The 15,369-nt window shown below is 45.7% G+C and overlaps 1 protein-coding gene across 6 annotated transcripts in view; it reads left to right on the top strand.

Moving 5' to 3' along the window:
* The first annotated feature begins 960 nt into the window (after positions 1-960).
* Positions 961-15,369, top strand: part of CDH4 (cadherin 4) — an 806,167-nt gene continuing 791,758 nt past the window's right edge. For 5 of the 6 annotated variants that reach the window (XM_083507375.1, XM_083507374.1, XM_083507373.1 and 2 more), the window contains exons 1-2: positions 1,004-1,290; positions 4,890-5,001. In XM_083507375.1, the coding sequence (XP_083363501.1) occupies positions 1,231-1,290; positions 4,890-5,001 (172 nt within the window). In that variant the 5' untranslated portion in view covers positions 1,004-1,230. Of the gene's footprint in view, positions 1,291-4,889; positions 5,002-15,369 lie in introns of all 6 variants that reach the window. The other variant, XM_083507371.1, reaches the window with a different exon arrangement.

The raw sequence follows: 15,369 nt of genomic DNA, 5'->3' as shown, positions 1-15,369 counted from the left end.
ATTTCTAGGGGCCCTGGAGAGAGAGTTTAGTTTGGATGCAAAACTTACTTGGGAGTAAATTCCACGAAACTCAGAGAGAGGCTCTCTTCTGAGTAAACATGCATAATACATCCAGTCTATTAAATTTTCATGCAACCTGATCTTATCCATATTTACTTCAATTGGCTCCTTTTCAAACAAGTGTGCAAAGCGTTGTATTTTTATTTTATTTTAAAAAGGAAACCAAACCACAGCACAACCCTACAGATGTGCAATCACAATGGTCATTGGTTTGAAGGGGCACCACTTCCAAGCAGGTGTGCATAGCATTGCAGCTCACATGTCTACTCAGAAACAAGTGCCATTGAATTCAACGGGCACCACTCGCGCGCACAGGATAGCAGCAGCCTCAAGGTCCCGTTTGCGCACCTCCCTATAGGAGACAAATGCAGGCCGAGCTATCGCTGGGTAAAGCAACCCAGTACTGCTTAACGGGCTCCGGGCTCGATTAATGCAGCGCACGCTTACTTCGGGGCAAGCCCTGCCTGAACTCCGCGGGCCCTACTTCCGAGTAAACCTCTTGCAGCCGCGGGGCCCGATCGTCGGCAAAAACACAACCGTGCAACAAGAACCTCGAGGAAGCGCGCCTTCGAATGATGCCCCTTGCAACCCCGCAGGCGCTTCCTCGGGAGTAAGACCCGCGGAACTTCCTTCTGCCTGCGCCAGCGGGAGAGTTGGAGCTGGGGCAAGTCCTTACTAAGTGGATCCTGGGAATCAGCACCCAACCTCTGCTGACTCCCGAGTAAGCCCGTCCTGGAGAGCGCAGGATTCCCTCCCGAGCCTTTTTTTGTGTGTGTGCGCGCTGGGCTGGCCAGCCGGCAAGCGCGCGCTCCCCTTCTGGCTGTTGCTGCTGCAGCCGCGGCTGCTCCTTTAAGGGCGCCCGCCTGCCCCTTCCGCACCGTATGGGCCGGGCTTGGAGGCGGGGACTCGCTCGAGCAGCACGGAGAGCGCTTCACCTGCAGTTCAGAGCGGCGGCGAGGAATTGAGCGCGGCAAGGCAGGCAGAGGAAGAGGAGCAGAAGCAGCGGCGACGGCGGCTGCGAAGAGTTGGCGGCTCGGAGGCGCCGCGGGATAACCAGGCAGCGCCGGGCGGAGCAGGCAGGTCGCGCGCTGGGGGTTGCCCTGCCCGGGCTGAGCGCGGTGGAACCGGCGGCAGGAGGCGGCGGACGAGCCCGGCTCGGGATCCGCGAAGATGCCCGTGGGCTCGAGGATGCTACTTCTCTTGTTCTTTTGCTGCGGGGGCTCGGCCCGGGTAAGTTGCAGCAGCAGCAGCAGCAGCAGCAGCTCCCGCCTGGAGAGGGATGGGGCGCTGCCGGAGGGAGACGACGACGAGGAGGAGGGGTGGGGGGTGGGAAGGGGACCGTGCTGGGTTCCGGGGCTTGGAAGCTCGCCTGGAAGGAGCCACGAGAGTACCGCTTTCCTTGCAATTCCTCTCTCTTTCCGCACATCATTAACTGCACGCTTGGAGATGGCTGGGTTATAGCTCTGCTTATGTATGTGTGTGTGTTGGGGAAAGGGGTTCCCCTTTATTTCTGCATGCGGCTTGAGCGCCCCCCCCTTCTCCAGATGCCTTGTGCAATAGAGGTTTCTCGTGAATGTGTGTGTGTAGCGGGGGGGGGGGTAGAGGAAGAGCTCCTGCAAAAGCTCCACCGTACAGCACTTCCACACACACACACACACCGCACCGCCGGCTAAGCGCTGTCCCTTTTCCTTTTTTGTTTTTTTGCAGAGTATGTGCAACAATGTTAGCCTGTGTGTGTCTCCCCGCTGAGCCCCCCTCCCCTCCACTTTCTCCCCTCTATCAATTCATAGACAACTGGCAGACGAAAATCCAGAGGAGGAGGAGGAGGAAGGATTGAGCAAAGGAGGGGGGCGGCGGCGGTAGTGCTAGGGAAAGCTGGATGGTCGTTTTGCTAAATACAAAGCGACTTAACGGGCGGAAATGTGTCTCTTTGCCGTAGCCGGGGATAGAGACCTGGGCTGGTAGACAACCGCGTGGATAGAGCATCCCAAGTTGTTTTTAGCTGGCGATGAGATCCAAACGGGGGAAAAAAGAAAGAAAGCCAGCACCGCTGAAAGGAGCATATAATTATATCTGCATATTAGAGATCGGTTATTATTTTTTAAAAAGCTTTGCTTTGTTAGGATCCTCCCAGAACTTCAGAATGCATCTTGCCCTCGTGTGCTTAACCCACGTGGCGTGGCTGAAGTCTTGGGTGTTGCGCTGTAGAGAGAACTGGAGCACTCGGAGGACCCAGGCAAATCGAGACCGGCTTAAGGGTGGTTGTGTGGATGTGGGACTCTTGAGCCTCTCCTCTGCTATTAAAATTTTTTAATAGCATTTTTTTAAGAGCAGAAATTGTGCATCTTTCAACCCGACACACCCATGGCTGAGGCTAATACGGATCTATGCAGGGAGTCCTGCTATGCACCTGATAAAACTACTCATAACATAAAAATTGGGAAGTCCCCCCCCCTTTCCCCCAAAATAGGTATTCCCTAGAGAAACTTGCTTTAATAGCTTTTAGGGGAATAACAGACTTTTACTTGACTGCAAATGTGTATTAACGCAGCTCAGAATCTGGGTTGGCAGCTCTAACTTGCTTCCAAATATCCCGGTGTGCTGTATGTATTTTAAGGGAATATTTACCATGCGGTCTGCCACGGAGCCTTTTAAAACGAAAGGATAGGGATGCATAATGCTGAAATACTTTTTTTGTGGGAGGGATATTAGGTGCCATGCTCCCTTTCTGCTTTTTGATTATTCCTATATTTTGTCTCTTTCTAAATTTTAAGATGATTTCAGAAGGACACCCACGGCTGCCAAATCAGCCTGATTCTCAAAACCATTTTTGAGTTAAAATTGATCAGATGGCAATTTCTCTTCCTTTCCAGGCTGATATGGAAAGCCCTCTAGAGTCTTATTATCATTAAGCACATTTCCAGTACTGGAGATCTGACTGACAATGGACACGATCTGTTGGGAAGTTCTCCTGCATAAATCTGCCTACAGCAGTGTGCCATTCATTGCTTGGACAGGAGAGCTTCCTGGCAAATGGCACCCCAATAATGGCTCTTGTTTGGGACCCCCTTTCCCAAGACAAATTGAGGCACTTTATTTGTAAGCCTGGAGAGAGAGAGAACTTGATTGGGGGTGGGGAGAGAGAGAATACTGTCCTAATTAAAAACCCATCAAGGGAAAGCCGCTTTGTAAGGCTTGGCTGTGTAACCCTACCACCGACTCTCTGCTGCAGTGGCCCCACTGCTAGGGCCATTGTAATAAGTGGGTGATTGGAAATCCAAAGCCTATTATCTACTGTCAGACTCTGAAATGCTTCTGAATTGTAGATCTTGCCAGGAGACTGCCGGAGTGCACAGCCGAGTCCCTCTCATGCACTTTCCAGAGACGGTAGCTGGCATTTCTCTCCCAAGCGTGATTTCTCGCCGATATTACATTGGCTTACTTTTTGCTTAGTAAGCTCCTCTGCAAGCCAGGAGACAGACTCTCTGTTCTCTTCGCCCCTTCTCTCCCTCTCTCATCCACATGCTGTGTGGCTTTCTTTCAGTCCACCGTTATTTAAAAAGCCACCTCAGCTGAGCCTGCTTCTTTCTGCTACATATTAAGTCCTCAAAGCGCCTAATTTTTCCAGTGATCATGGGGTTGGCCTGGCTTGCTCCCCCCCCCACTCTCTATAGGGTTTAGACCACTTGGTTTTGTCATCAGCATGTACCTTTAATCTGTTTGGGAGAGTCCCTAGAAAAATCTTGCCTGGGGTAGTAGAAAAACAGGGGTGACACCCCACCACCACCACCTTCCCAACCTCATTTGCTATATAGGAATTTGTTTACAAATCACCAGCTAACAAGCCATTCAGTTTCTGTGCCTGCATGTTGGCTGGAGTCTGATTGAGCACATAGATCTGGAAAGCCTAGGCACAAGGAAAATTGATTCTCCCCTCCAAGGCTTGGGCTTGAAACTAGCCTTTTTCTACGACGATTCGCTCCAGTGTGCAGCTGGAAACAAATCTCTGTCCCTAAAGGGAGGAAGTTACATGGCATAAGCTATGGATGTAGCATGCCGGCTAGGGTGTCTAGGTGATGCTCCTAAATTGCCTCGCTGGGGGTGGTCAGGGACAGGCAGAGGGACTGTGCGTATTTCTGTTTCTCTGGGTTACCCTGTGAACCTTTCAGGATTTTGCTTTGCGTTCCAGCTAGGGATGCTTGCATGTGTACACTCGCTTCCTCCCTCTCCCTCCGCCTGCCTGCCAGGTGGTGATTGCTCAGCAGTTCTGCATTGATTTGTTAAGGGAGGTACAGGCTGGGTATATATGCAGACTTAACAGCATCCTGCTGTAGCTTTAACAGTAACTCTCCAGATCCCGATTGTCCAATGACTAGGGCCAAAGATGGTGATCAGATGGGTTTCTTAAACCTGGGGGGGGGGGTGCTTCTGGCATGCGAGTCCTCAGGCTTGCCAGCCACGGCTTGATTTGTATTGATCTGAGATGTGAGGGTGCCTGTAATCCAACTGGGGAGATTTATTGCTGTGTTCATCACTCAAGCCTCCACCATTCCCAGCAACCTTGCTGAATAATATTCCCCCCCCCCCCCCAAGTCATCTCTCCAGCAAAAGGCTACTGCTATTTTCTGACTGGTGTTTCATTTTCCCCACCCGGCTTGAAACATGTTATCAGTGTGAGACTTGATGAACGCTGTTTCTGTTGCTCAGACTTGCCTGTTTGCAGAACACTTGCGCACGGGCTGTGAAACCTCCCCCCAACCCTGGAGATTCCCACTAGAAACAACAATACAATTCACAGTGTTCTGTTGCTCTTGTTTTGGACTCTGCAGGCACCCAATGGGGATCTTACAGTCAGACCCACTTGCAAGCCAGGCTTCTCGGAAGATGATTACACAGCGCTGGTTTCCCAAAACATCATGGAAGGGCAGAAGTTACTCAAAGGTAGGAAGTATAAACTGGGAATGCAGTGGGATAGGTTAAGGAACACTTGTCCCAGTGGAGAGGAAACAGCTGACAGATGTGAAAAGCAGGGACCCCAGACTCAAATGTTTCATCAGCAAAATGAATGGTGAATTGTGGACTTGTGCACTGGTGAGACGAAGACCACATTCTTCGGTTGCATATTGTGTGGCTTGAGTGAAAGAAATGTCAGAGTAGTGTGGCACACCAGCCCTTACTTCATGGATTTGGTTTGTTTTTTAACCTCTGCCTGCTGTTGGCAGAAGTATCTGTACCTGTGTCATATATTTTTTTAAATATTGTGGGTGTGCACACCTCTGTAGAGAGCATCCTTGCATTTGAGATGTGAAGATCCTTAAACCATCCTTTGCTTGCAATGCTTGATAAAGCAGACATTGTTGTTGGATTATGTGGTAAACAAGCCCACAGACATTCTGTTCTCAAATGTGGCATTCATGTTCATTACTGTCCCACTGACAACATGAAAACACAGCCAGTGAGAAAGTACCAATTAGCTTTACAGTAATTGCAGGATTATAACGTGTGTGTGTGTGTGTGTGTGTGTGTGACGAGAAACTCTTAAAACAGCTTCATAATCCGAAGGAAAACAGCTTATTTGTGAGCATTGTTCCTTTTCCTTTTTGTCCCCTTCCCCTGCCTCTGCCTTTTAAAGTTATTACAATAATTAAACTTTCCTATTTGTGTGGCACAGGAAATGCAGCCTTTAGTTGAGTCCTGTGAGAATCTTAAAAGCCAAACTGGAACACTTCTCTGTACTTTGCTTCCTAATTGCTAATAGGCGCTGTAGATGTCACGCTGCCGCTTCTGCAGTGCCAATCTGATATGGCAGGGAGATGTTGCTGAAGGAAGAGAAGTGAGTTTTGGAGTAAGCAAGAGATGGCAAACACTTTAGCAAAGGAGGCCAACGAAGCTCATTTTGCGATGGGCTGTTTTTGTTTCCTTGAGGGTCTGTTGTAATGAGACAGCAAAATGGCACACTGAAACCCAAGAACGTTGTTCTGAATGGTTTCTTTCTGCTTCCAAACCCTTTTATTTTCTGCAAAGATTTCATTCCTCCTGTCTTTCATGTCCAGAAAGAGGAGAATGATTATGGTTGTACAGTGTTACATGCATTGCTGTGTGTGTGTGTGTGTGTGTGTGTGTCTTGCTCTAGAAACTGGCATGGCTGTATTGTAAGAGGACTGTCTGGTAAGTCATGAGTCATTTTTTAAAAATCCTATCTCAGAGGAGTAATTATATTCTGAGAAATATAAATAATATTGTGAGGAAACATCCTATGTGAACCTGAGAAAACAGCTCAAAATCTTAGGTATGTGCAATTTTATTTAAGGACCTGGAAATTTCTCCAGGCTAGGGTTACTGAGATGCCGTATGCTAACAAGTGCAGCTATACATTGCAAAATACTTTCTGGTTTTTTTTAATTTCTACCATTTTAATTATTAAATGTAGCTGTTAATACTGAGTTGATTATTTTGGGGCATTGCCCCCTCCCCAAATATCCTGCCACCACTTAATTTTAATTATTATTACATTTATATCCCATACATATTTGCCCCCTCCCCAAATATCCTGCCACCACTTAATTTTAACTATTATTACATTTATATCCCACACATAGCTGTTTCCCTTTCTAAAAGGGAAATTCCCTTATTCCGAATAGGATTCCTCGCAAGAAAAGGGGAAAAGTTGACAGCTGTGATCCCACATTTCCTCCAAGGGGTTTAAAGTGACACACATGGTTCCCTCTCTTCTCATTTTACAACCCCCCTATGAGGTTGGCTAGGCTTGGGAGATGGTGCATTGCTGAAACCTTCTTGATCCATTGTTTCCTTGAGTAGCTAGTATCTAGCTGCTACTGCTACTACACCCTCCCCAATTCTTTGTCTCCTGGCTACTCTTTTTCTCCTGCTTCCTGACTAGTCGGGTACCATTACTGGGATGGGATGATGATGCATAGCCACATAGCCAATCAAATCTGATGCCACTGAGGGCAAGCAAAGTTGGCTGGAGAGCAAGGGAGGGCCACATGAGCAGACAACCATTTTTGCCAGAAGCGTCCCCCCGGTCCACACAATTCCTGTGTGACTTGACACTGGCAGAAAGGGGCGAGTCAGTGTTTTGCCGGTTATGTGGACAATAAGCAGTCTAAAGCTCAGTATGTCCTCAAGTGTTGGATTCTAACCCTACTGGGAGCTCAGAAAGGAATGGAGGAAGGCCATGGGCTGTGAAAGGCTTCATTTCCTCAGGCTGGAGGTGAAGTGGGAGAGGAATATGGGCCGTCATCCAAGGATACAGCAGATGTTGGCTGCACAATGCATCTGCTGCTGACTCCTTTAGAAAGGTATATGAGTTCTGAACTTCTTTATTGCTTGACCATAATTTGCAGCTGAGTGTGCACCTTTGCCACTTCAGTCTTATAACCCTTTTATTACACCCTGGGCTTTCAGTCCGTTTTGTGCCTTTGCCTTACGTTCAGAAGTCCATTTTAATTTGTTCCCCTCTCTGAACTTGGAATTAATGAACAAAGTTTGAGCTGTTTTGGATTTAACTGACTCGATCCAAGCGCTCCGGAGGATGAATTAATGCTGGGTTTGTATGATCAGAGGCAGCAGCAGAAGGGAGCTTCTCAGTTGGCCTGGTGGCTATTCCAGTGTGGTGTAGTGGTTAAGAGTGGTAGACTCGTAATCTGGGGAACCGGGTTCGCTTCCCTGCTCCTCCATACAGCTGCTGGGTGACCTTGGGCCAGTCACACTTCTCTGAAGTCTCTCAGCCTCACTCACGTCACAGAGTATTTGTTGTGGGGGAGGAAGGGAAAGGAGATTGTTAGCCGCTTTGAGACTCCTTCGGGTAGTGATAAAGCGGGATATCAAATCCAAACTCTTCTTCTTCCAGTCGTCCACCACCTGCCTGCAGGTTGATCATTGACTGACTGACAACATGAAGGGTGTGTGGGGAGGGAATAACACATGAAGCTGTCCTATACTGACTTAGGCTATGGTTATTGCCATGTCTGCTTAGGTGTCCAATTGGATTCAGTGGGGCTTACTTCCAGGAGATAGCTCAGTTGGTAGAGCAGGAGACTTTTAATCTCAGGGTTAACGGTTTGAGCCCCACCTTGAGCAAAAGATTCCTGCATTGCAGGGAGTTACTAGATGACCCCCTTGTTCCTTCCATCTCCACAATTCTATAATTGTAAAGTGAGATGGGGACTGTAAGCTTAGATGATTAGCCTCTCTAGCTCAGGAATAGGGATTCTGTAGCTCACCAGAAGTTGGTGGATTCCATCCGCCCTTAGCCCCAGGCAGCATAGCCATTGATGAAGGGAGTTCTAAGTCAAATATCTAGATAGCCACAGGTTCTCCATCCCTGATCTAGCCCACTCTCAGGCCAGGGTCTTATTCTGCTCTCTTTAAATGGAGACTAGTCTGGATTTTCGGTTCTGTCTGTATGCAAAGCACTTGCTACACCATTGAGCTAAATCTTCCAAATCGTAAAGTGTTCCTTGCTCAGTTCAGGTGAAGTGGGTCTTCTTTGCAGCAGGTAACCAGACAAGTGGCTTTGCACATACTTTAGTTAACATTGTATCCATGATCCAATGGGATCATTGTGGTTTGTATGCATTTGCTCCCAGGCTGCTTCTTACCCTTGTTTTGCTATCTTTCTCTGACTGACAGTGTTTTTCCTAATGTTTATCTTGCCTCTTCATCTTTGCAGACAATGTAATTGGCCTGTTCTTTTGGAAGGGGATTTATGACAATTGGGTGTTTGATGCATTGTGTTGTGTTGTTGCTGGCTGGACAATAGAGATGGAACAGAAGGTCTGGGGAAGGCAGTTCAAAGGCAGTGCCAGCTGAGGCTGCAGAGAAGCTGCCATGTAATTATAACATCAGCTGATTGTGATCTTTAAATAAATAGAAAATTATATCACAATAAGCCATTTAAGCACTTCCTGTGAATGAGCAATTTCCATCAATGATTGTTTCTCCTGATCATGTTGAAACTCCCTTGAGTTGATGCTGGGAGTAGATTATGAGTCTTCAGAGGGTCTGTTTCCAGAGCAGCAACCATGCTAGTCTGCTGCCACAAAATCGACCCTCTTGTGGTATCCTAAACTTTCATTGTCTTACTTCATCAGATGCCAAGGATCTTGTGCATGTCTCCATGATCTTATCGGGCAGGGCTTTTACTTTCATGGGCATTTCCCACTCTTGAGTTTTTGCCCCAGGGTGCTTTAGTGGGATATGTTAAATGTATTCAAATTCCATTCAGCCAATGAAAAGTTTCAGTGATTTCTGTCTGAATTCATATCAAGAGAAGTGGTTTTGGGGGAGATTTATTTTTAAAGGGGATTTTTTTATTTTATTTTGTCAGAGGGCAAGCTAGCTATTTATTACAAAAAAAATCTTCTTGCTGGCATCCCAAGGAAGAAACCAAAAATCATTGAAATACTTGAAACAGCTAAGCAAGCAAGCAAGCAAAAAAACCAAAAAACTAGCATCTTTATTTGAAAAACAAGCAAACATTGGAAAACATGCTTTAACTTAGGCACAAGTTAAAACTAGCATCTTTATTTGAAAAACAAGCAAACATTGGAAAACATGCTTTAACTTTGTGCCTAAGCAAAAGCAAGCAGAGAGGGTCTTTATGGGCATCCTTCAGGATGTTTTTCAAACACTGTTGTACCACTTAACTGCTCCAGCAATCTTATAGCCTGATTTCAGAGAAGGCGTTTTGTGACACTAGGAGCAAGCAGTTGCCAGTTGTCCTTAAGACAGCATGGTTTTGTTAGAGAATCTTCCTCTGTTTCAAAGGCAAAGTGGTCCAGTGGCCCAATCAGGACACAGATGCCTGGAAACGATGCCTTATGAGGAACGGCAAAGGGAGCTGGGCATGTTTAGCCTGGAGAAGAGGAGGTTAAGGGGTGATATGATAGCCATGTTCAAATATATAAAAGGATGTCACATAGAGGAGGGAGAAAGGTTGTTTTCTGCTGCTCCAGAGAAGCGAACACGGAGCAATGGATCCAAACTACAAGAAAGAAGATTCCACCTAAACATTAGGAAGAACTTCCTGACAGTAAGAGCTGTTCGACAGTGGAATTTGCTGCCAAGGAGTGTGGTGGAGTCTCCTACTTTGGAGGTCTTTAAGCAGAGGCTTGACAACCATATGTCAGGAGTGCTCTGATGGTGTTTCCTGCTTGGCAGGGGGTTGGACTTGATGGCCCTTGTGGTCTCTTCCAACTCTATGATTCTATGATTCTATGTATCATGCCCCATGCCCCTTGATTTCAACAACAGGATGAAGCATCCTATGGACATGCCACACCTCATGGTCTCGACTGAGTTTCTTCCTTTTGGATATTTTCAAGCATTTCAGAGCTAACATAGAGCTTACACACGAGCCTTGATAAATGGTGAATAAGCAGATGACTAACACTTTGGATAGCAAGCTGAGGTTGTGCAGGTCACCAGGTTTGCATCCAGAGTGGAGCCATTGAGATACCAGCAGAAAGTATTGTCCTGCTTGCAGGAACCCTGTGGTTTGCAGAAGCACCTAATACCTTCAAAAGCAGAAGCCAACCAGAAAAAAAAACCCACACACAACTTTTTTTGGGAGATGGTGATGCAGCAGAGAACTGGAAGTCCCTCTTATATTGAATAGGGTATATAATGATATATCTACAATTTGATGATTCTAAGTGGCGTCACTTATATTGAATAGAAAGAATCGCAAGATCTGCAACATAAATGTCGTACTGCACATGCAAGGGGGGGAGGCAAACGAACCAGAGCAAGATGAGCAATATATCTGAGCATGATATAATAAATGGTGCAATAATGAGAATGGACACAATCCAGTGGGAAGATACCCAGGCAAGTCCCATTAAAATTAGCTTGAGCTGTGAAAGAGCCAGCTCTTCTACAGAGGATGGCCAAGAAAAAGAAAAGAACAACTTGCCAATAAGCTAACATAAGACTAGATAGCAGAAGGAAATTTCTCAAGAGTCCAGAGTTTCTTGGTGCACGTAGACATCCAAAGCAGTTTGATAATATGGGCTGTCCTTGTTCTCCATAGTATGAATTCTCTCACTTCGTGAAAATCCTGTTGGTCATATTTGAAGCTTTCAGCTACAAACGCAGTGCTTGGATCTGATGCATTTGAGATCCATGGTTCTTTTGGCCTTTCCTTCAGAACGACTCTGTTTCTGGCTGAAGCTTAAAGTGATGTCGAAATGTCGCTGCAGCAGCCAGTAACAAGCTCCACTGAAGAGTGGTTACTATGCCCTTGCCAGGTAGTCCCATTCATTTCAGAAGGTCTTGACCTTGGAGAACTCTGACTGGACTATCCTCATTGTTTGCTTATGGAACATATTCTGCTAGTGGGAATAGAGTAGCAATTTTATCAATGGAACTCCTTGTGATCTATCTTTAAAAAGTAATTGTTTTGTTTGCCAATAGACGAGAAATCTGTTTTGCACCTTTTGGAATTCGTATGCTGAAATACATGTTGCTGTTTATCATTGTGAAACAAATATCTCTAATTTGTATAACAACTGGGATAAATCTGTTACTTTAAAAATACTCTCCCCCCACATACACATTCTCTTCCTTGCTTATGAATTGAGTTAATTATCCAAGGATACATTTCATTTTATTTCCTGACACTTTGTATAAATGCATTTCTTTTTCTTTCCATCCGTGTGACATTACCTCTGTTTTTCCTATGTGGCTGGGAGGTGACGATCAGAAAGTTTTGCTTGCATTTCAACTAAACTATGGTCTGTACCTGGTTAGACCTTTCCATGGTTTTGTGAAGTAAGCCAGCATCAGCAACCATGGTTTGCCTTGTTTCTTTTAAACATAAGTCCAACCGGAGCTTTTTCTGCGTTTCTAGTATCAGAAGACTACCGTATTTTTCGCTCTATAAGATGCACCAGACCACAAGACACACCTAGTTTTTGGAGGAGGAAAAAAAGAAAAAAAATATTCTGAATCTCAGAAGCCAGAACAGCAAGAGGGATCGATGCGCAGTGAAAGCAGCAATCCCTCTTGCTGTTCTGGCTTCTGGGATAGCTGTGCAGCCTGCATTCGCTCCATAAGACGCACACACATTTCCCCTTACTTTTTAGGGGGGAAAAAGTGAGTCTTATACAGCAAAAAATACTGTAGTCACTCATGGAAACAGGATGACCACTGTGATTCAATATGGCAGTGCTTTTGTTCTTAGGCTAAAAAGCTCCTGGTCTCCAAGCAGGTTTTGTATATGTGTTTATCAATTGGTACTTCTGCATGCTTGTTGCTCAATATCCTTTTTGTGTACATGACTCAAAGGGTCTAGATAGACTTTTCAAGTAGTGTGGTTATTTGTTGTCCCTGACTTGGAATTTCGTGCAAAGCTCACATATTTGAAATGTCCCCACTCCTCTGGTGGAACAGTGAACTGCAAGTTTACTACCAGAAATGTGACCACAAATATTTTTGTGTGGGGAAGGGAACAGAGCTCGGTGTCAGTGCGTTGGCCTTGCATGGAGTAGGTTCAAGGCTCAACAGCGGTCATCTCCAGTTTAGGAGGACCAGCTATCAGGTGATATAACCTGAGATTCTGGAATGCTGCTGGCAGTCAGAGTGCTTAGAAGACAGTTTCTTATATTCCTACGCAGGCATGGTGCTGAGTCCACAAAAGAACTACATGGGTATCAGTGTTTTAAGGGTAAATTTGAAGTTATCCCTTGAGATCAAAATTAGGACAGATGCCTCAGCTGCTGGTAGTTGCTACGGGAATAAGTGGCCTTTTTGGCTGCTTTTTCATCCTCCTCCTGAGAGCATAAGCGATGCTGGATGAGGCCAAAGGCTCATCTACACCAGTGCTTTGTTCTCAAGGGGCCAACCAGATGTCCCTGGGAAGGCTGCAAACAGGCTATTGAGCACACTAGCACTCTTCCCACCTGTGATTCCTAACAACTGGTATTTAGAGGCATACTGCTTCCCAGTAGGTGGCTGTCAATACCTCCCAGCTCCCTGCCCGCACCACTTAGTGGAACTCTCTGCAGAAATTGTGCTGACTTCATAGATAAGGAGGGGCAGGGATGGAGGACATTGCAGTGTGATGAGCAGGTTCTTTGTGATCTGCCTGAAGGGGTTAGAAAACATAACACTGGGATGCCAGTCTCTGAGGGGAGTGTAATGGCTGCATGACCTCTGATATTTATCTTGGGCTCAAAAGATTGGGATAACTCAATGGAAGGAAGGTAGCTCTGTTGGATCCTGGGTGGCTAACCTTTTAGCCCTCCATCTGTTGTTGGACTTGAGCTCCCATAACCCCCAGCCAAGCTGTAGTCCAGCAACATATGGAGGGACACATGTTAGCTACCCTTGCTTTAGAATCCCAAGGAAAGAGGCAGAATGAAGAAATGCAATTGCAGTAGGTACTCATCTCGTTGCCACCATCAGCGCAGCAAGGAGGAAGTTGTGTTCCGACGTGCTGAGCTGTTAAGACAAGGAGAGGAATACTTCACTTTGGCCCAATAAAAACAGACAAACTGAACTGGTGTGTGTATTTAAGAACATGAGAATAATTGGTGTTCAAAATTAGCCAGGCCCGTTTTGCTACTGGTCCAAGTGTGACTACATGGAGATTTCTGGGTGCCAGGTTGGTGACCCCAGGTTAAAAACTTCTGCTTTACTCCATGGTTAATTCCATTTCCAATTCTGTGTTTTTCTCCTCCTTGCATACTGGGACAAGTGAATTGTTGTAAGAGCAAGCTACAGACATGCAATGTAGTTGAGATCACAGAACCATAGAATTGGAGTGTTGGAGGGACATTTAGTCCAACCCCCCAGTGAATAGTAGTAGATAGGTAGCCGTGTTGGTCTGCCATAGTCAAAATAAAAAAATTCCTTCCAGTAGCACCTTAAAGACCAACTAAGTTAGTTCTTGGTATGAGCTTTCGTGTGCATGCACACTTCTTCAGATACACTGAAACAGAAGTTGCCAGATCCTTCTATATAGTGAGAAGGTGGGGAGGGGTGTTACTCAGAAGGGTGGTGGGAATGGGAGATAGGCAGATAGCTGAGAGAGCCTCTTGACGACTCTTAATGACTGTAATAGGTCTTACAGGAAAAGGCAAGGGGTGGGAAGGTGAGAAATGGTTTAGTTATGTATAGTGAGATAAGAATCCAATGTCTTTGTTCAGCCCAGGTCTTTTCATGGTTTTAAGTTTGGTAATGAGTTGTAATTCAGCAGCTTCTCTTTCCAGTCTATTTCTGAAATTCCTTTGTAGTAAAACAGCTACTTTGAGATCTTGTATAGAATGTCCTGGGAGATTGAAGTGTTCTCCTACTGGTTTCTCTGTTCTGTGATTCTTGATGTCAGATTTATGTCCGTTTATTCTTTGGCGTAAGGTTTGGCCTGTTTGTCCAATATAGAGAGCTGAAGGACACTGTTGGCATTTGATGGCATACACAATGTTAGACGATGAGCAATTAAATAGTCCCGAGATGGTATGTGTGATGTTGTTGGGGCCAGTAATGGTGTTGTCCGGGTGTATGTGGCAGCAAAGTTGGCATCTGGGTTTATTGCAGGCTCTGGTGCCAGTGTCTGTGTTAAGTCTGGTTGTAGTATTATTGTGGGTTAGGAGTTGTTTAAGATTGGGTGGCTGTCTGTAGGCAATGAAAGGTCTTCCTCCCAGAGCTTGAGAAAGAGAACTGTCATTGTCCAGGAGAGGTTGTAGATCTCTGATGATGCGTTGTACTGTTTTAACTTGGGAGCTGTATGTGATGACTAGAGGTGTTCTGTTATTTTCTTTTTTGGGTCTGTCTTGCAGCAAGTTCTCTCTGGGTATCAGTCTGGCTCTGTTGATTTGTTGTCTAACTTCATCTGCTGGGTATTTTAGTTCTGAGAAGGTTTGCTGTAGATCCACAGGGGATCTACACAGGGGATGGAAGTTAAGCTATGAGGGAGGATCTCGTAGTTTCTTTTTCTGGTTCTTTCTTCTCGTTCTTTCCTGCCGATTAGCTTGTTTCTTCTATTGTATTGTGAAAACTTCATTATTATTATTTTAAGGCATCCAAATCGGTGGCCGTCACTGTAGGAACAATTTCCTTAGTTTCAAAGATGTGCTGCGTTTAAATGGTTTGCCATTGTCTTGACAATTGCTTGTGCCTCCTTCTAGAAAGGAGATCTAAATCACATGCTTGGAACTTCTGATAATAAAGCAGATGTGACTCATTGTTGAGGTTCTCTTGTTTGGCGTGTGTGTGTGTGTGTGTGTGTGTGTGTGTGTGTGTTGGAACTGAATCAGCATTCCAGTGCTCAGCTGTGTGTCATTC

The sequence above is a fragment of the Podarcis liolepis genome (genome assembly GCF_965112155.1).
Source record: "Podarcis liolepis genome assembly, chromosome: 6".
Lineage (NCBI taxonomy): Eukaryota > Metazoa > Chordata > Lepidosauria > Squamata > Lacertidae > Podarcis > Podarcis liolepis.
Note: the sequence above shows the minus strand (reverse complement) of the source record. Positions and strands in the feature narration are given on the sequence as shown.